Source organism: Asterias amurensis, chromosome 17, assembly GCF_032118995.1.
Source record: "Asterias amurensis chromosome 17, ASM3211899v1".
NCBI lineage: Eukaryota > Metazoa > Echinodermata > Asteroidea > Forcipulatida > Asteriidae > Asterias > Asterias amurensis.
In genome coordinates, this window is record NC_092664.1 from 1,817,003 (window position 1) to 1,838,677 (window position 21,675).

At 38.9% G+C, this 21,675-nt stretch overlaps 3 protein-coding genes across 5 annotated transcripts in view; 2 read left to right on the forward strand and 1 right to left on the reverse strand.

Moving 5' to 3' along the window:
* LOC139949442 (uncharacterized) overlaps positions 1 to 129 on the forward strand; it is a 23,063-nt gene extending 22,934 nt beyond the window's left edge. Inside the window, exon 4 of the mRNA XM_071947773.1 lies at positions 10 to 129. The gene's annotated coding sequence lies outside the window, so the exon portion shown is untranslated. The remainder of the gene's footprint in view (positions 1 to 9) is intronic.
* On the reverse strand, positions 107 to 12,633 carry LOC139949443 (epidermal retinol dehydrogenase 2-like). The gene is made up of 7 exons (XM_071947775.1): positions 12,314 to 12,633; positions 9,347 to 9,505; positions 8,440 to 8,645; positions 6,853 to 6,963; positions 6,185 to 6,429; positions 4,409 to 4,537; positions 107 to 3,996 (listed from the first exon to the last, which is right to left on the reverse strand). Exons 1-7 carry the CDS (start codon positions 12,417 to 12,419, stop codon positions 3,903 to 3,905), a joined length of 1,050 nt encoding a protein of 349 aa, XP_071803876.1. The 5' UTR covers positions 12,420 to 12,633; the 3' UTR covers positions 107 to 3,902.
* A 942-nt stretch (positions 12,634 to 13,575) lies between these two features.
* The window catches only part of LOC139949449 (pumilio homolog 1-like), a 59,775-nt gene continuing 51,675 nt past the window's right edge, over positions 13,576 to 21,675 (forward strand). For 2 of the 3 annotated variants that reach the window (XM_071947785.1, XM_071947787.1), the window contains exons 1-2: positions 13,576 to 13,648; positions 15,130 to 15,425. In XM_071947785.1, the coding sequence (XP_071803886.1) occupies positions 15,138 to 15,425 (288 nt within the window). In that variant the 5' untranslated portion in view covers positions 13,576 to 13,648; positions 15,130 to 15,137. The remainder of the gene's footprint in view (positions 13,649 to 15,129; positions 15,426 to 21,675) is intronic. The other variant, XM_071947786.1, reaches the window with a different exon arrangement.

Below are 21,675 nucleotides of genomic sequence, written 5' to 3' on the forward strand. Positions count from 1 at the left end.
CTGTCTTAGTTCTACATAGTTCAAGTTCTTGCTCTGGAAGACCAAGATAGAGTATGAGATTTGAGATGAGACCGCTATCAACACAATTGAGAAGTCTAAGGCAAGATATTTTTCCTTCTTCGGTCTGTTTTTTTTTATTTGTTCTTGGAACAATCGTAAAAAATTAAATAGCCAAAAAAATTTACCCTACACTTCTCTTGAACAAGTAGGTCAGCCCTTGTGCACGCCCAGAAAATATTTTTCTCCTGTTTTCAAAGAATAAAATATCATGCATGAAAGTATCTCAACTTCCATAAATTAATTTGTGGTCCACATGAAAGTTGTCCTCAAATGAAAAGCCATCAGACATGTTACTTTCCAGGGGATCAGTGTACGTATACTGCTATGGTACATATTATATTAGAGCCTAACATGAAAGGTTATAACATACAAACGTGTAGCATACATTATATAGTTTTGTATTGCCTTGCTATTTTTGTTCTTTCAAGGTTTTTATAAATTACTAATGAAAACATTTATTTTATTGACCTTTTGTAAAGACCAATACCATCATTGCTTCATCCTACAAATTGGGTGTATACACGTAGGCTCGAGTCGTTGGTCCCATACATGTACATGTATGTTGTGTAGTGCATGTAAAAGGAGACTGGGATTGATTTCACAAAAATTCAGGACTTGGGACTAGTCCTAAGTTAGGACAAGTAACTCGTCTCACTCGTCCCAACTCGAAATAAGACTAGTCTTAACTCTTTGTGTAATCCACCCAGTAAACTTTCCTTAAAGCAATCGCACAACATCGGTAAACAGTATTGTCCAAATGCCCACACTTTGTGTATCACAACTTATATATAAAATAACAAACCTGTGAAAATTTAGGCTCAATCGGTCATCGGAGTCGGGAAAAAATAACGGGAAAACCCACCCTTGTTTTTGCATGTTTCGTCGTGTCATTACATGTGTTTAAATAACTCCGTTATTCTCGATATCAAGAATTTATAATTGTTTAATGTTTTCTCAGAAAGTAAAGCTTTTCATGGATTAATATTTCAAGGGAAGTCTTTCACCACTACCTTCTGTAAACCCTAAAAGTTATTTGTAAATCCGTGAACTTTTAGTTTTTGTTCTGTTCAGAAAGTGTCCAATGGCTTTAAAGGGTGTTTTTGGTATGGTTGGCTTGGCTGCAGATTGCGATGCATCACCCTGTAAAAACCCTTACAATGTGCTATATAAATGGGTCTCATAATTCAAAAACTTAATAAGCGCTTTGAGATGCCCTTCATTGTTTTGTATAGGTCACTAATGGATACTAATTGACTGAAAGTACTTTACAAATCTGGAATTCTTGAACAATTATTTCACTCATGAGTTTGTTTTATTCTACCATTATAAAAAAGTTCATTACATATTCTCAGGGATGTGTTTACATTTAAATTTCAGAGTTGCCAACTCTCCTCATTCTGCAGAAATTTCACTTAAAAATAAATTAATCTTCCATGTAATTCAAAATTATCTCCCTGATTGCAAGATACAAATGTTGGCAGCTCTAGCACCTTTATAAATATACAAGTACATGTAGACTGTCTGCCCATCATGTGATGATACTCAACAGAATGATAACTGGTCCCAATTTTATGGCTCTGCTTACAGTAAGCAAAGAATCGGCGCTTACAGAAGCATTGCGCTTACGTCAATCGTAGTTCATGGGAATAGGAGTGAATGTTTGCTTGTGCTCGTGCTTGACCATTGTTTAAATAAGTTTGCCCGATCTCTTTCTAGTCAACGATAATTGGTCTACGCTATTCGACTATTGCTGGTTACCATTGCCAGTTTCATAGCACAGTGCATAGTGGACCAGTTATAAAAATAAAATAAAGATAATGTGCGAACTTAAAAGTTGCCGGTGGCCCTTGTATGACATGACGAGAGTCGTTCGCACTTCTGTGCCCATGCCCCAAGTAGATTACCAAACAACCAATCGTTAACCATTTATCCTTGCGCAAACTTGACCTAAGCATCCAGCACAGAAGCTCAACGCTAACTCTAGCTAGTAATGGTAAGCCCATAATTTGGAGGTAAAAAAGCAGAGCCATGAAATGGGCAACTGATAATCCATTTATTCAGAGAGATTTGTAGTACATATCCATCTTAGTTGTTTCTCTATGCTACCCGTTCAACGTGGTTAAAGAGACTGGACACTATTGGTAATTGTCAAAGACCAGTCTTCTTACTTAGTGTATCCCATTATAAAGCATAGAATAACAAGCCTGTGAAAATTTGGGCTCAATTGGTCATCGAAGTTGCAAGAAAATGATGAAAGAAAAAACATCCTTGTTGGACAAATTTGTGTGCTTTCAGATATAAATAAAAGACGTATTTTATTATTTTAGTGAGAAATTACCTCTTTCTCAAAAATATGTTACTTCAGAGGGAGTCGTTTCCCACAATGTTTTATACAATCAACAGCTCTCCCAATGCTCATTACCAAGTCATTTTTTAAGTTAATATTTGTTTTGAGTAGTTACAAATACAACTAGAGAAAACACTGGTTAAAAAATCAAGTACACACCAACCAATTCTTCCACCATTAAGATACTACCTTTTACTATAGACGATGTGACCTATGATGTCACTAGAAAACTATAACGTGATGCTTGCGCATACGCAAGTCAAAACATTTGTGTTTTGGCAGCCAGCTAGAAAGTGTATGCAATCTTACCATGACTACGCGTCTTTTTGCCTGGCGAAACATGATGTATAGAGTGGTTTGTCAACAGAGGGCGGTGTGAATGTAAACATAGGTCACATCGTCTATACCTCATATATATTCATGACCGAGAGTGGAGTTCTCACTGGTCCATTCATCCTCACAAGCTATCTTTGCTATTTTTACCAAGCGTGCACGCGAGTATTGGAAGTTGACCGACTAGTTCCCCTGCTTCTCCTCAGGAATTAGTTTGTCAACTTCCAATACCTCTGCTGGGAGTTAATATATACTATTCACCCTCAAACTATGCTATATTTGTTGAATATACAGTACACATTTAATTTAATTGATATTTTCAATATTTGCTTTACATAGTAAAAAAAACACTATAAAAAAGCACTGTATGTGAAAGAAACAGTGATTCAGGAAACATTAACATTTCTAGTTTAAATAAAATTGTTATACCTGATGAATATGTTTCATGTACCAATTGTACCAATCATATTCTTCTACTACAGTACACAAACAATTATAAGTCCAGAAATAGTTTAAGAAATTGGGCAGAGGTAGGAGAACCTTTTCCCCTTATTGAAAATTAAAGAACCTTAATTCCCGTTATTAAAACTAACGAAACCTGTTCCCCTTATTAATAATGATTACTCATAATTATCCAATCCACAATTGGGCATGTCCAAACTTGGCATCCAGGGTGGGGACTAAACAGGCCAGCCTCGCTTCCATGGGCAGCGCACCCTATCGATACCTCTCGTCGCTAACACCTGGACTGAGGGACATACGCTGATTGACATACTGAGGGACATACGCTGATTGGCTCATGAAAATGGCTATGCATTAGATGTAAAGTGTGCGTGAGCGAAGTTTTAAGATATTTGCATGTTGATCATCTAATGGTTTTTTTTATGGCACAAACACATTTTTTTTAAAGACATGCTTGCGTAGAAAGGATTGATAACAGGCGCTCATTAAAATGTGCTACATTCTAGCACAATTTTAATGAACAAATTCCAGGGATTATGATTAAGCAAGGCATGCTAGGAAAAAATAGCGCGGCGAGATCGATCACCCCTGGGAACAAGGTTGTATACAGGCCCACCTTGAATGTTCCCAAGTTGGGTTAGGCCCAACTTTGGTTAAAGCTGATACTCTAGTTGGGACATGACGACCTTTTCCTAGACTGTTAGTCTTTTTTGCCTCTACCAACAAATGATTCCATACATACATCGAAGCCAAGACGGCGGAAGACAAGTAGTGTTGCCTTCTCTGGCAGCAAGCTAGAAAAAAACAGAAAAATCCACAGTGAATTAAATTATAAAAATTACATTCAGTCTCCTGATGTTGACTAGAGCAAGCTAGTCCAAACGTTGAGACCAATTTAAGAACCGACTCCGCAGTAGTACAGTTAATTACGATCATATAAGCTAAAGTAGTAGTCCCAGCCTAATTTCTATACCTTCCGCCGGGGTAATAGTTAAAAAGCAAGACAGTTCTTTTCAGAACTGAGAAGTCTCTCGAACACCCGAACAATGTACTCCGCGTATAGAAGTGTTGTTATAGAAGTGTTGTCATAAAATAAATACGGTTGAAAAGATGTTTTTAAAGTACAATACAATGATTCACACCCCGTCAAATTCATAAGACTGTTGAATATTGTGCCTTTACTGTTGATAACTAGACTTGACTTACTATTTAATGTACGCTGCAAAGGTGATTAGCCTGGGGAGAATACACATCTTTTCCTCCAGAAGGACAGCATCCATGATGTTTCTAATGACGTACGATGGCTTCAGCAAGGAAAGCGTCATCAATGGATCTCTAGTACCATTACAAAATAAGAAATGACATGTCAAGATTGTATGACTTCAAACTATTTATGAGATTTTTTGCACTTTATTTATGAGATATTGCCTAACATCACTGTAAGGCCGAACGGTCACTTAAAGGTGAGGGCTAAACTTTTAGGCTGTCCTGTCGAGCCAACTCAACTGTCAACAGGGGCACGTTACCACCTACTCATGGGGCTGAGTCAGTGTAACCGCCTTCACAGTCCTTAAAGATGTAGGCTCACGTAACATCCAGTTGGAGCCAAGGTGAATGCACTACCTGCCCAACTTTTTACGAAGCAATATTGGTTAAGGGCCTTGTCCAAAATTATTTTTTTGTTAACTGTCACTGACAACTTTCTACAAGCTTTGTCCTTCAGGTGGTACCGAGTCAGAAACATTCTGAAAATTAGATTTCCACCACTGCAGTCAAAATTGAATCAGACTTGCATGTACTTGGTATTAGTTGGTATAATGAATAGGGTAGATGGCCTTAGCTTTCGATCCAAACCGGACCTTCTTCAGAGGCATAAAACAATTACAAACAAATACATATCCATTTATAGAAAAAGAGAGGGGAAAGGGATTAGGGGAAGGATCCAGAAAGAAGCGGGAAATAACAGCCAATCAAAGTTTCTACTTCAGAAACAGTATTGGTGGCTATGAACCAATAGGAGTGAAGTGGCGAGGACAAAGGATGTTTAGTATGAAAGGATTGGTTACTGGACCATAAAAGTGGTAAATGTATTGTTCGACAATAATGCAGGGAAACATGAAAGGGTAGGATTAGAGAGCAAGTTGTGTCATGATGCAACTAACAATGGTAAATTTATAAGAATAGCAAGATCAAAGGTATGATGATTTTAAAAATAGGTATGAGGGACCTGTGGAAAAAAGGAGGGTTACTTACATCAGATAGTTATAGTGATGAATTTATAAAAACAACTTATCCACATATACTTTATGTACAGAATGTATACAACATAATAGTTCTCAGGCAGGAGTGAAGTGGAGGGTAATGGGAAGTTATTTAACACCAGTGTTTATGTCAAGTCCAAAGGGTTTGACTGTCTTGAGTTGGTGAATCCAGTGTGATTCTCTACTCTTGCGGTGTGTGTCATCACCATTGCAAGTTTCAATCACCAGAAGTTCAACATCACTAACACTATGATTGGGGCTGTTGAAGTGGATAGAGACTGGGTACGGTTTCTTAGTCTTTATGGAAGAGACATGATTCGCAAAGCGAAGACTAAGTTTGGTCTTAGTCTCTCCCACATATTGTAGCCCACATCTCTTACATGATATGACATAGACTACATTAGACGTGCTACATTCAGAGTCGGTCTTGATGTTGTATGAAGAGCCAGTGGTATTAGTTGGTATATATACATTTCTTTTTGTACCTCGAAAAGTATCATTTGATTGTTGCATTACAAAATTGTGTTGGTAAATTGTTTTAGAAAGCTTTCATGCAGTGTTATAAATCTGTGTTGAAAAGTGCAAAGGATGATTTGTGAAAGTTTGGAACGTTACCTTATATGTCATTATTATATTTTAAAAGAAAAAGGAATGATGTATACACATGTTCATTGCTTCAAAATGATTAAGTGTAATAGCAACCCCCAAAACAAACACTCACTTTACTTTGACTCCACTGAACATGCCAGTGTCAATAAAGAACGGACACACAACTGTAGTCTTGACTCCAGTCTTTCCAGAGAACACCAGCTCATACTGCAATGCATCGTGCAGGCCCACAGCAGCAAACTTGCTGGTGCAATAGTCTACCAGATTCTTCATGCCAAATAGTCCAGCCAGGCTGGCTACATTGACAATGTGGCCCTTGTTCTTTGCAATCATGGATGGGAGAAACGCTTTCAATGTCTGCAAAGGATAATAACAATGCAAAATTTAACCTGTATTGCAAAAGGGATTTTCCCTTCATTTTGTTTAAGTTTAGTTTTTATCAGAAAACACCCTTGTTCTGTAGCATAGAATTTTTCTCAGATTCAAATTTGGGGGTGAAAATTTTCCTCTTTCTCTAAAACTACATTACCTCAAAGCGTGTAGTTTCTAGTAATGTGTTAAAATATCAACAGCTCTCCATTACTCTTTATCAAGTGCCAGGTAAAAATTGAGTATACGAAAAAGTACACCCTGCCTTTAAGTGGCTCTACGATATTGTACCAAAGCTAGTGGCCACGGTGACACATTATAGTACTTTGCTTGTAAAGGCTTTCAACATTTTAAGTCATTCACATTAAAATAAAGCACATGAGTTATTCCCTTATATTAAAAATGTCTTACCCAAAAGTGTGCACTGATATTGACGTCCATTGTTCTTTTGATCAAATGGTCAGGACAGTCCAAGAACATTTTTCCAGTCACAACTCCTGCATTGTTGACGAGTATTGTGACCTGAATGAAAAATGGCAAGTTAAAAGGTTTTATATAACACCCAAGCAGATCCTTGCATTTGATTGGAGGATTGTCCATCATGTGATAGCAAATAAAAGTACCATTGCACGCTGAGTCACTCACCATGCTTTTTCGTTCCATCTGAAAAGTACCATTGCACACTGGCAGCGTGCAATGGTACGCTAGCAGCGTGCAATGGTACTTTTCGGATGGAACGAAAAAGCCGAGTAAAAACATCACTGCATGCGCGTGTCTTTGGTAACGCAGCAGGTGTTCTGCAAGAAGGCATAGTAAAATTACTAGCATTCGGCTTCTACAGTTGAAATTGTTTTGAAAGTTGTATCTTTCAATCAAAATGACAAAGATCTACTTGGATGTTATATAAAACAAATAATGAATGTTTTTCATTCGTGCAATGGTGCGAATTATGTTCATTCGTTGAAAGCTGGAATGTTCCATTCAACTTGGCTCCGCCTCGTTGAATAGAACATTCCATCTTTCAACTCATGAACATAATTTGCACCATTGCACTCATAAACATTCATTATGTGTATAACAGCTGGGGTTAAGTGTTTGTGCAGTAAGAATAGGGCATGACAGGCTGCATTGTAAAGTTACTGAAATAACATAATGGGAAAATAGTACACTCTGCTCTACCAGCCAGGCTCCTAGAAGATAATACCCTTTTGGACTTTGAAGGGAGTAACCCTGTTTCAGACCAGAAGTACATGTAGGTGGCAAATCTGCCATTGGTGACAGATGATTTGGGTTGATTCTTTAAATCAGTTAAGTGTAGCCTTGAAGAAAAAAAAAACATTTCATTACGAGTGGAAATGCAGCTCGGCTATTAGCCTATACATTTTTGGAGCAGCGTGTATTTACACTGTGGTTCGAACATCAGCAGACTGAGTCTGGGCCCAAGCCCCAACATCATGTAGAGCTGCTACAGGCCCAATTTTGTGCTTACTGTGCGACTTCCATTTCATAGCGCTGCTTCCTTTAAGCACAGCATGAAAAGGCATGCTAACCTTCTGGTGCTTACTGCACCAAAATCAATGACGTAACAATACAAATCCATGGTTAACGGCAAGATGGCCGCCTAATTTTCTAAATTTGTCTGCTACAGTATTAGCAAGAAAATTTGCTCATTGTTAAGCAGCGCTCTGAATTTGGGCCCAGGAGGCTGAGCCCAAGCCGATTTTGAGAAAGGCCCTGTAAAAATACAGCAATCCTTCACCAATATTGAACTCTTGGTGGCGGCAGACACTGCGTTGGTACAAGGAAAATTTCCATACGAGTTGACCAGCATTCTTTTGTACAAGCGATTTGCAAAGTAAAAGTCCAATAACCCGTGACTGACCAGATGATCGCCGTGTAGCCCAACCCTTAAACCCATTGCTAGGCAGCGCAGAACAACCCAGGTACCATCGCAGTGTCTGCTGCCACCAAGAGTTCAAGGATAGGTAGTCGACTCACATCACCAACATCTCTCTTGACAATCTCTGCTGCATTATACACATTATCACTGACGCTTATGTCCACAGTGTAGTCATGGACAGTTCCGCCATTTTCTCGGACCTGGTTGGCTGTCTCTTGGTTACCAGTCTCGTTGACATCCCATAGAACAAGCGTCGCACCAAGATCGGAGAACTTGTGAGCCAAGAGTCTTCCAATTCCGCTACCTGTTAGTTTGTTTGATTAAAGGTGAAATTGTTAATTGGTCAATATCCTTTCTTACAATCATTCAACCACGATTCAACTGCTGAACATGAAGCCAGACTGTAAAGGAAAATATTTTGGTCTTCATTTCAGAAACACAAATTTAAAGTATGTATCACCATTCTACCTCCATGGTATCACCGATTGTGCAAGTCTTCACTTTTTGTCTTCATTTTTAAACATTCTGTTCTGACTCTCTGAGGAACCTTAGATTCCTACAGTACAAACATTTGCTTAATGTGAGTAGGAAACAATAGTGAAGAATGCACTTGGTTGAGAAACTCATTGGGCTATAAACCTTTAAACTTAAAGTAATGTTACTCACACTGAACTGTACACAGTGCATACAATTATAATAAAAAGGTCATTGGATTTGGATTGGATTGGAATGGATTGGACTTGGAGGAGGTTTAGAACCTTTTTTTAGTATATTATAAAATAAAGTTAGTAAGGAGTGCATTTCAAAAACTCCTGCCCTCTTTTTGATACACCTCATTTTAATTTAAAAATAAATATAACCCCTCTTTTTGCTTTCCCCTAATTCATGAAAAAAAATCCACAGTTCGTATCGAGTGCCCGGCCCATCTTCACACTCACTGACAGTGTAAACGGGACTCGCCTAACGAGTACAAATAATGTCAATAGACTTTTCGTTTGGCCTTACCTGCACCAGTGATCAGCACAATTTCCCCTGCCACACTTTTGCGTCTCCGCAAAGATCGAGGAATAACTGACAGCACTATTGCCTCCAGGAAGTACCACAAGATGAGAAAAAGATCCCTCAGCAAACCGAAGACCACAGCTTGAAGCGACATCTTGCTCCCTTAAGTTTTTAAAACAAAATTCACAATGACAATGTATTTTGGCTTTTACTTTCGGTCATCCTCATCTCAAAACAAACAAGTACAATTTACATGCCAGCAGAATGCACAAAGTACCCAGACGTCGTCCAGACTAAGGCTCTCAGTGAGAGCCTGGTGACATTCATTAACAATTCAAGCACAAAAGGTTTGACGGTACCAGTCTTTGTCTGTTGTGGGGGTGGTGCTGAAATGGCAATAGACCTTTCTTTTGTTGATAAACAAACCGCCTTGGTTGGCATGGTCGGCCGAATGTTAGTAAAAACACTAAATCATAAAAACAGATGTTTTAACCAAATTCAGCATTTTCTGCAAACATTCAATTAAATAAAATACCTCTCATAATTATTTGTTTTGTTTTTAACAAAATCAACAAATTTGGTTACATTGTTACCAAAAATAGCGATCTTTTCTTAATTTGCACTTACGGCTTTCCATAGTTTTCCAATCTGGGTTGGCAAAAATTCGGGCTGTGACGTTGCAAAAGAAAGGTCTATTCTGAAGTTCCCTTGGATCTGACTGAGGTCACGTGACCTTGTTAAAAGGTCACGTGACCTTGTTAAAAGGTCAAAAAATTGAGTTTAATTAACATTTTGAGCACAAGTACAGTTTTTGGATTAAAGTGTTACGATTGACCCCCGATAATAAATTTAAGAACTTAAGAACACAAAACAGTCGGATAAAGGTGATTAAGAATGACATTAATTAGCACGTAATTAGCGCTTTAATTCACATTTTGAGCACAAATGTAATTTTTGTGACAATATTATAAGTCTTACAAGTGACCTGAAACAGTATTTGTAACTTAAGAATGAAAAAAGGTTGGACAAAGTTACTTAAGAACGATAATTATGTATGAAATTAATGAGCATTTAATTAGCACTTTAATTAACATTTTGAGCACAAACGTAATTTTTGTGACAAAAGTTAAGTCTTACAAGTGACCTGAAACAGTATTTGTAACTTAAGAATGAAAAAAGGTTGGATAAAGTTACTTAAGAACGATAATTAAGTATGACACTAATTAGAACTTACAACTACCACTTTAACTAACATTTTGAGCACAAGCGCAGACTACTCATTATGCATAACGTTCAATAAGTAATGCACTTTGTACTTATTGTTCATGATAGTAGACTTGTCCTAGTTTCTTCTTCCTATCAATTCTAGAGCGCTACTAATAAAAATAGTCATTGTAATGACTTTCGGGCTAAATCTCATAATATTTATGACTTAAAGGAACACGTTGCCTTGGATCAGTCGAGTTGGTCTTTGAAAGCGTTTGTAACCGTTTTTTATAAAATGCATATGGTAGAAAGATGTTGTAAAAGTAGAATACAATGATCCACACAAACATGCCTCGAAATTGCGTGGTTTTCCTTTTACCTCGTCGACTAACACGTCGGCCATTTATGGGGGTCAAAATTTTGACTCCCATAAATGGCCGACCATGTTAGTTCGCACAGTAGAAGGAAAACCACGCAATTTCGAGGCAAACTTGTGTGGATCATTGTATTCTACTTTTAAAACATCTTTCCAACCATATGCATTTTATAAAAAACGGTTACAAACGCTTTTGTTTTGACCAACTCGTCCGATCCAAGGCAACGTGTTCCTTTAAAGGCAGTGGACACTATTGGTAATTACTCAAAATAATTATTAGCGTAAAACCTTTCTCGGTGACGATTAATGGGGAGAGGTTGATGATGGTATAAAACATTGTGAGAAATGGCTCCCTCTGAATTGCCATAGTTTTCGAGAAAGAAGTCATTTTCCACGAATTTGATTTCGAGACCTCAAGTTTAAAACTTGAGGTCTCGAAATCAACCATCTAAACGCACACAACTTCGTGTGACAAGGGTTATTTTTCTTTCATTGTTATCTCGCAACTTCGATGACCGATTGAGCTCAAATTTTCACAGGTTTGTTATTCTATGCATATGTTGAGATACACCAACTGTGGAAGCTAGTCTTTGACAATTACCAATAGTGTCCACTGCCTTTAATAAAGTCTATGGATTATGACCGATATGACTTTTAGTTATGATTATGCCACATTTGGAGGCTTAATACCATTGCAAGGATTTAATATTATGAAATCAGACGTAAAAACGAATTCCATAATTATTTCTCTTAACGTCCCTTTTAAAAGTTTAAATAAGACTTCCGTATAATTCTTCTTCTTCTTCTTCCTTTAAAGTGCTGCTTCAGAAAATTTGAAGATTACCGCACTGTGGCTGGGCGCACGCGTGAAAAGGACATTTTTATGTTGAACAATTAAACTCACGGGGGCGGGGGGGGGGGGGGGGGCGGGGGAGGGGTCAATATCATTAAAAATTAAGCAGGTACCCTTCAACAATAAATTGTACATGTGACATGGTAGTTGATAGCCTTATTCTGATCATAGAGTAAGCTGATGGTATCAGATCATCATTGTCTTTGGCTACTTGTCATTTTAAAAGCAGCTCTATAAAATGCGGCCCTCGGTCTCTACGCCGTGCGTGCATGCATCATGCTCTATTAAGCGCCAGGAATGGTGCTAGGCATAGAATCTCGGGAATAACAATTTATTAATTCAAATTGGCAATGATTTGTTCCCCCGATGTGTCAAAATGCAGTAGAAACATTCACGTCCTCCACACAGGGCTAGAGAGCCGCACGAAAAAAAGAGAGTAAAATGTCATCAGTAGGCTAGGACCTATAGGCCTACCTCATGCTTGGATACCATAATATGTCTGAGTGACTATTTGTTGACCTTAGCTTAGGCTTACCTGTCTTAGTTATAGTTTTTGATATCCATCGCAGACAACTGAATATCAGTAGGCCACCGACAGCAATGCATGTCAGAACGAACCATCCCATGATTGTGAAACCCATCTTTTCCTCTCAGATTGAAACACTTGGAAGGTCATACAACAAAGTCTCATTGGGGATTTAACCACTCCCCAACAACTCCCCTTCGCAGACGAGACGAGTAGTGCTTTCAGCCTTTTTTTGTTAGGCGGTGAAAAAATGAAAAAAAAAGTCAAAATGGCGTTCACGGCAGGCAGTGGTTCAAAATTAAAAGCTTCAACACCCAACAACCAACCAATTACTTTTTATGGCGTCGGGCTTAACCAAAGATAAAAAATAAAATGGTTTGCTATAGACACTGCCTTTCAATGGTGGACTTCGGACTGAATATTATTATCGGCATATTGAGTGATTATGTAATAATAATCATTGAGGTATCATGGAGAATTTTGCCAAAGTTTTATCTGCCCTTGTGGCTAATTGAAAGCCTAGGCCAACTTGCCATGAAGCATGTTTTGTAGTGACCGGTGTCCTGCTGATTAATTTTGCTTAGCATTATTTTTGCAGCTCCATGATTGGACATGGACCCTGTTCATCCGAAGTTAATTGAGGTCTTTCTTATTTGTAACTAGTTGTTTAAGCAACAGCGATTTAGTTACTGTCTTTAATAACTGTTTGTATTTTGGTTTTTGTGTCTTTAGATGACCGTAAGTAAAATTTAATAATTATTTTCAGTTGGTGGCGCTATACCTTGAAGACCGTTCACCACCACAGCACAACAAACTTTACAACGTTTTGGGGTGAACTATTTTGGGGTGTGGGTGGGGGATTTGCGCCTTAGGATTGCCATCCTCAAAATTTTCCGTATTTTTTTTAAGGATTTTTTTTTTGAATCAACTTTATAGAAGAAAAATCCCCTTTGAAAAGCACTACGACAGTACGGTTTCGTAGAGCAGGTTTTTTTTCCAAAACACTACTTTTTTGGATTTTATTTTATCAAAAAACGGGGATGGTACGATCCAATTGTTTTAGACAAATAAACACTCTGCTGCAGGTTCAAGAGCCCAAGTCAAGTTCTTTCAGAATATTGTTTTTAAAAGTTCCTAAAACAATGTTTTCTTCGCTTATAAACAGTATATCCTTGCATGAATTTGTGTTGAAAACGTTGCGCTAAAATGCATTCCAGAATGGTGACGTCATGTGAAGCTGCACATGCATGATATCCCATGATTCATTGCGGCTCGATTCAAGATGTCGTACGCGACCAGTGGAATGATTCATTAATGGGGTCTTGTTAATCAGTCGTCATCCCGGTAAGATTTCCATTAATTCTATTGAATCCGACTAATATTGAGGTTGAAAAGTTGATGCTCGCTATCAAGTATGCTCAGCGAAATCAACGGGATCTTAAAGGATATATTTGGGGTCGCAACTGGTGGGTTGAACGGCGCCGTGTTCAAGTTTTGTTGATTGCGTACAGTTTGCATGCACCGTGTGTATTATTGGCTGTTCATTGTTTTGTTAATGGTAAATGTACGTACAACTCATCGTTAAAATGAGCTGAAATTAATCACATTTAGTTTTGATAAAATTAATTTGCGAGGCCTTGAGAGGCATATGCAAGCTCGAATGATAAATTGGTACTTCTGGTTGTTGAATTAGGAGATGAGAGTGAGACGATGCTTTTTTCCATGTTTTCATAATCCCCATGCTTTGCATGATTTTTTTAGAGACCACCCCCCCCCCCAACATGGACAAATGATAAATTAATATTATTTATAATAATTCACAATAATAAATATTCTAGTTCTAGGGCTTGTTGTGTTGCATTATGTACATAGAAGGATAGATAACTCGTAAGACGTAAGGCTAGGGGGCGTAAATGGTGTCAACTAAATTAAGTAACATGAGTGAGAAAAAAGAAAAACCAATTGTATGTTTTTTTAACACTCAAATTAAAAGAATAGTTTCGCCACATTAAACAATTTACCCCAATTAGAACCATCTTAAACGCAAGCGTATCTTTGGCCCCAGTGCCAACGCAATCAATGTTGTGTCCATCCGATGAAGTAACCCGATCCGTGCCGGTGGCGCCGAGGGCAAGTTAATCAGTCTGGTACCAACCAAGTGGTAGTAGCAATTGTGAAATCATTTGACTTCCCCCAAAGCATGATCCTATTTAGAAAATTCCATAAGGAGGGCTATCTACAAGTACAGTAACATTCGATGGGTAAGTTTCCTGATCGAGAATGAGGTCGAGTTTGTAGCTTCATTGGGCACATGATTGCAAAATGCGATGATCGTAACCCTTCATCCTACCGACCGTCAGGAGGATGGAGGGTTTTGATGATCACCGCAACCACTGCAACTAAATGATTGCGGTAGCGCTGGGGCCAAATATATGAAATGGGTTGGCCCCAAATGGGGCTACCTCACAATCACAATCATATGCCTTGCTGTGTAGGATGCTTTTCAGGCCATAGTAAAAAATGATGTGTGATATTGATTATGGTGTGTATGACCCCTTGATGTCACTGGACGCATGCACACATGGTCGTGCATCTTTTGCATCAAAACCTCATCTTTTTTTTGTGGGAAAGTCTGAAACAACTACAACTTCAAGCCATTTCCAGTGCAGTACGGTCCATTGAGCGATGTGCATTTCCATGGAAATGTAGGTTATTTTCCTCTTCCCCCATTTGTGTTGTTGACTGGCGGCGAAAATTGGTTTGAACAATGTATTAATGGATGCAGTTCGGTGGTAACATGTATGATTGTATGATTGATTTTGCAGTTCATGGAATGCGTGATCCCCGTCCGGAAACGAGTGGAGTTGACCCCACAAGCTCCAGTGCAGAAATGAACGAAAGTGCATGGGATGATTCGCGCATTGCAGCCCACCAGAGCTCAGGTGGTCCCCGGCCCCAGCACCAAGGGGGTCCGGTACCACCCCAGCGGGCTCGTGACGATGCTGCAGTGGGCTATTTCTACCAGCGACCAGACAACGATATGACACCAGATGGAGGTGGACAATCTGGGAGTAAACAGCGCTGGGCAGTTGGTGACGATATGGTTATAGACCAGGTAAAGGTAAACTTTTTTTTTTACAGTTTCTTAAAATTGTTTGGTCGAATATGCACTACTGTTTCTTGTGTAGTCTTGGGACATTGAAAACTTTATTTGGGCGTACTTGTACATCAAATTGAAAATTTCATCAATCTAGCCTTGACTTGAAATGGAACCTCATTGAGCTGATTTTGTTTACCGTATTTTCCTGCGGATAAGACGCTCGGCGGACAAGGCGCAGGACGCTAAAATGACCCAAAAAAATTCAAACGTCGGCAGACAAGGCGCACCGCCGCACAAGGCGCACGTTTAACAGCACACAAAAGAACACCTGGCGCCACCCGGTGTCAATACATTGACTTAAAGACGTAATTTGTTGCCTTTGCAACGTGAACACAATGCCTCCCTGGACATCCGACGTCCCGCAACGAGGATCCTTGCTAATACAGATACATTGCAACGACAGACGGACGTAGCGTGTTTGTAGTAATGTATCGTACGGCCAGGATGTCGCTGCTTGCACATTAATATGCACATGTACACTGTGCATTGCGCTGCTCAATCTCGAGATTGCACAACAGATGTTGGAGATACGTGGGCACCGTATTGAGCGATGTTCGCCGACGGGTTGCGCTACACCCTCGCATTTGCGCTGCCTGGAAATGCGCCAAAATTCACACGTGACTGTGCGGATCCAAAGCATGCCCAGACATAGCCTGACCGTATACATACGCGGTCAAATTCCATTGCGGACTTGAGAGCAGTGACTATTTGGGCATCTATGTCACTGCACGTTCAGTGTATCCAATGGGAATCACTGGATCTAGCGGCAGGGACCCGTCAAATCCTTGCGGATAAAGACAGAAGCCCAGTCTAGCCCAGACACGTCGAGTCTTGTCTCAATGCGTTTATTGCTCGTTCGCGTAATTTTTACAAATAGAGGGCGTTTAACCTCACGCTATTACATCGTTCCAAAACGCCCTCTAGCGTTCAATTTTTCTTGTATTTATTGTCACACGCACAGTAACAACGACTATAGGCGTGATATTTGCTTTTGTGTTGCGTGTTATAGCCCTCGGAACGGTTGCGTTTTGGGGTTAATTTTCTGTGTCATTTTGAGAGATTTTCGAGTCTGAACTTGGACATCGTTGATTTTACAGGCAAGTTTCATGCAAGGGCAACCATCATTTTCACAACCATTCCTACCCGAAGTTTTGAAGCAATAAAATAGTTCAATAAAATAAATTCTTCCCTAATTTTTTTGGGCTAGTGTTGTATTATTTTATTTGGCATTCCAAACAAATACAAATCATATCCTAGTTCTCATAATACTTTTTAAAAGCAAACGTCAAAAAAAGAGGCAATAAATATTCAGCCTAAAGCACACTTCAGAGATCGTTGTTCTCTACAATAAAAACCCTCAAAATTTACCACACAATAGCGGTTGGGTGAATGCTGTGTGAATGAAGTTATTGACTGTCAATCGTTTTCGGAACGAATACACGGCCACACAGAAAAACGTTTGTACGCCGCCGACTTGTGTTCCGAAAGCTAGACGCATTGCGCTATAATGGAATGAAAGAACGGTCATGGGGAATAAACACGTTGCAGCATTGTTGGAATAATCGGACCGTCTGGGGGATTGCGGCATTGTTCGAACGAAAATACGGTCTCAGTGTCTGAATAGCCTTGTTCGACCGCATTATGGAGTAAGGATTCTTCACACAAAGATCGTTGATTTGAACTGGACATGTAGGTATTTTTTATTTCACGCAGTGATCATCAAAAAAAAAATCAATCGTCAGCAGACAAGGCGCACCGAAAGATAAGACGCATCAATGTTTTTGGGGTCAAAAAAGTCAGATAAGACGCGTCTTATCCGCAGGAAAATACGGTACTCTCTAAGTGTATGAAACTGGAGAGCAAGATCTACATGTATTATTACAGGTACATGTAATGGCATGTCATGGCCTAGCGGTTAAGAGCACGGGACCCAAGCTCTGGTGTTTTTGATCAGCAGAGTGTGGGATCAGCAGAGTGTGACACCTGTGTCCTAAAAGCAAGACACTTAACCATGATGCTTCTTCCTTTGGATGGGATGTAAAGCCGTTGGTCCTGTATGTTGTGTAATGCAATGCACGTAAAAGAACCCAGTGCACTCAATCGTGGAGAGAAGGGATTCGCCCTGGTATTTCTGGTTTATTGGCTGTATATTGTGCCATAGCACTGTGTAAAACACTACATGGTGCAATGTAAAAGGAGTAGGCCCTACATGTAGGTCTCGTAATTCAAACGTAGTCCCAAATACTGTGCAGGTAAAATACAAAGGTACGAAGTGACCCGAGGTACGAAGTGTTCAAAGTACGAGGTGGTATAGGTTTGTGACAGACTCCATGCATGGGCTGTATGTATGTAAAGAAAATCATTTATCCACAGCAATGGCTGTTGTGCCCTGTGCTTTTGCTGTGGTGCCCTTTGCAAGGTTCAGATACAAACTTACATTTTGCCCCATAGAAATGCCCCTTACCAGAGGAAAAATTGGGGAAAGTTCAATGCCTGAATGGCTTTATGTACAAACAAATAAGTGAGGCCCTTTCAACACTTTGAATTGTAACCATGGAATCCATGCAAGGTACCAGCCAAGCACATTTGTCTTGACCTACCATGTAATCACTGTGTGTGTGGTAGATTCTCCCTGACACCAGTGTTACTCTTGTGACCTCTGTGGGGTCAGTGGGTGCAGCTGAATAATTCATAAAGGGATTTTCCCTCTGCGAGAATGGAAGCCCATATTTGTATTGAATTTAGAATTCCATGTTTTGAGAGCTGCTTTCTTGTATTGTGCTATTTGTATTTTCAACAAGTTTCAACCTTGATAAATTAACCTCGTATTGTAGTCAATATTATACATGTAGACTAGGCAGCTGTTCTTTTCTCTTTCAGAGAGATTTCAAGAAAATACAATTTTATCTGTTTTTAACTGGTAATAAAATGATGATTCTACTGTGGTTGCTGTTACATGTTTCTTGTACCTCACCCCGCTGCAAGAAAATTCCAGGCATATTGATTCAGCAAATTAATATCACCACACATGCTTGAACGCATTTTTAAACTAGCTAAACTGCTCAAATTGAATGGAGGTCATTATATCATGTTTGGATGAAGAACCATGGTCAATTGTTTTGGTTGGTAATCAGAGACTTTAAAGGGTCTATGTAACTTTTGTAGGACAAAAAACACACAATGTCCACAGATTTACACTAAACTTACACAGTTTGAAGATTATGATAGCAGAAAGCTTCCCTAAAAATACTACGTGCTGAGGTGCTGTAGTGAGGTGCTGTAGTTTTTGGGTAATGAGTAAAACAATGTCATGAAAATGAGACGAAAATTATATTTATTAATTACAAACGTATTTTATGTTATTGTTTTACTCATTTCTCAAAAACTACAGCACCTCAGTAAGTAAGATTTGAAGGGAAGCTTTCCACTATCATTATCTTCAAACCCTGTAAGTTTAATGTTAATCTATGGATATTTTGAAAAAGTACCCAAATCCTTTAAACTGGCTTTCAAATATTAGGGCTAGGCTCAGTTGGTAGAGCGTTAATCCGGAGGTCGCAGCTTCAAGTCCAGCAGTAGTCATATTTGTCTTTGTTCACCCCAAAATAGTTTTCACCCCAAAATAGTTTTCAGATACATTTCTCCAGCTGCTTGTATGTATGCCAATTAGCAGTTGGAAAAAAGGGAATGAAAATCTCCCTCTGCTTAGCATTCCATCATGTTTATCCTCTCTGCAAGACTTTCCATGAATTTCCCCCAATCGACAAAAGACAAAGGAAAGTGCCTAGAGTCTAAGTAAAATTTCAATAGAGAAGCTGTACTCAGGAAATGTTGGTACACGTGACGTGCGTACGTAGTATCTTGGAAGGACAAAGGCTCATTTTGGTAGGCAACACTGATTGTTAGCGCTAGCAGGGCTCAGATGGGCATGCTTCTGCTACATGTAGCTCACAAAGATATATTAAGCCCCGGATACTCATTTTCTCTTGTGCTTTGGGCGAGAGTGATGGTTTTTTGTCTTTGGTCATCAATCAGATGTCACTTAAGGCATTGTGTTGCTGTGGTAATTTAATAGTTTGCCTGCATCCTGGTAATGGGATATAACCACTGAAGCATCTGTTGTGTTGTATTGGAAGGGTGCGTTCAATGTGTCTTGAAAATGTAGGAAAACTGCAAACAAAAGCAAAGTTAAAAGCGAAAAAACAGTAATTTTTTTCTTAGCCAAATTAGATTCTACATGTAGTGCCCGCTCTGTGAGGAATTTTTTTATATTTTGTTGAGAAATAAAAATGTTCTGGATTGGATTTATTGATAAACTTCATAGCTATTGATAGCTACATTTTTAGTCAAGCTGCCAGGTCGGTAAAAACTTGCAGGATGTCAGGTTTCATAGTTTCCTGTAGAAAAAGTGTTGCTTCTTTAAAATCACTTATCACCAGTTTATTTTTTAATTTTTTTGAATTAAATTCCAGAATTTCCAAGATTATTTTTATATTTTTATATTTTGTTTCTGGATTAATTAAAACCATGGCTAATTCAAGTAAAGACAACAAATGACTTGTTAAATACCAACTGCATCCTCGACATTTTTAAAACGGGTTTACAAGTCCTCCATCCCTGGCTTTAACCGGTTAAATGTTTTCTGCAGTCAGGAAAGCAAACTGTTTATCCTTTAAATTTTCCAAATATTTGACAACATGTTCTCATGTAGATTGAAATATGAGATTTACATCATGTAGAGTTCCGTATAGCGTATAAATTTAGGAGGATTTAAAACAAATAATCCACGCATGCAACACAACAAACAATGTTTTTGATTTGGGGTTGAACAAAGAAAAATTGACTAGAGTGGTTGGGACTCGAATCAATGACCTCCAGGCATAATGGCCGGTGCTCTACCAACTGAGCTATCTAGCCCTAGATGTTGGCTGTCTCCCTACAATATGCTTGTAATACTTTTTGCAACTATGGTACAGTTGCAATGTACATGTAGGTTGACTACGTAGATGTTGGTGTACATATTGCTGCAGCCACCACTTCAGACATGGTTTTAGTCTTCTTTGACTTTGGCTGGCTTTTTAGCTTGAATATCCACAGCGCTAACCATTACCAGAGTCTATTATCATGAGACTAGGCCCGGAGAGTCATTACTTAAATGTTTGCCTAATAACTCGGAAAGCAATCAGTTTCAACAAAATACTCTAGGGATAATCCCAGGCCAGAGGAAAGAAACAACCAACGACACAATGTCAGCACTTCTGATGGAATGTTTATTTAATACAAGCTCTGTAATCAATTCATCAATGCATAAATATGTGTACATTCATTGTGCACAGGGTGAATGGCTTATCTTTGACCATTGTTCCCTTTACAGTTGGAGTATATTTTGTATCTGGACTGTACGTATAATTTATATAGTTCTATTCTTAGTTGTTGTTGAGAGTTTTACAATGGCCTACATATTCATATGTAGCACATAACTTTCTATGATATGATATCAACAATACATGTAGGCCTATTATCCAACCACAGTGACTTTCACAAAATGAACAATTTTATTAATTTACTTCTGTAATTAATTTCATTTCACCACCATTCTGTAATCAAATTTTTGCAAGGGAATGAAATCTGTTAGTAGGATACATGTACATCATTACTGAAGCTATACAGCGTCCCTCAGTTATAGGTTTGCCCAGGTGGTGGAAAAATGTTTCCCTTTGAAACCATTGCCAGATGGATCAGTTACATGGTAGATCATATAAATAGACTCAAATCAAAGAAGTGCTAAAAAATTAATGACTTGGGATAATATTTTTACTGGTTAATACCCAATTTTACATTTAGTTGAAAACCTTTCAAAGGAAATTGCAAATTTCTTTGTGCAATTTAAAAAATCTGGAAAATGTGTGGAGGTCAGAAACAGGAAATTCTTCTGGTGGTGGTTGGGGAGTCCTGAGTGCTGGGCGGATTTTCCGCACCGGTGTGGCGGTTTCAACTTTCTGCCGTGTTCAGTTTTCCGAATGACCAAATACGGTAACATTACGTCATGCGACGCCTGCGCACAGCAAGCGAAAGCAGTTAATTGTTATATGCTGTACTGAGTCCCGGAAAACTGAACACGGCGGAAGACTGAAACTGCCACACCGGCCACTGTGGGCAGAACTCTGGTGAACCCCTCCCCACACATCTTCCTGAGTGAGTACTGTACATG

Bases quoted from the DNA above. Each gene is read 5' to 3' on its own strand.
- LOC139949443 (XM_071947775.1), bottom strand. From the start codon at position 12,419: ATGGGTTTCACAATCATGGGATGGTTCGTTCTGACATGCATTGCTGTC. The intron at 4,538-6,184 runs GTGAGTGTTTGT...TAATGGTACTAG, and splicing joins TTCAGTGGAGTCAAAGTAAA to AGATCCATTGATGACGCTTT. The intron at 3,997-4,408 runs GTAAGTCAAGTC...GTTTTTTTCTAG, and splicing joins TTTGCAGCGTACATTAAATA to CTTGCTGCCAGAGAAGGCAA.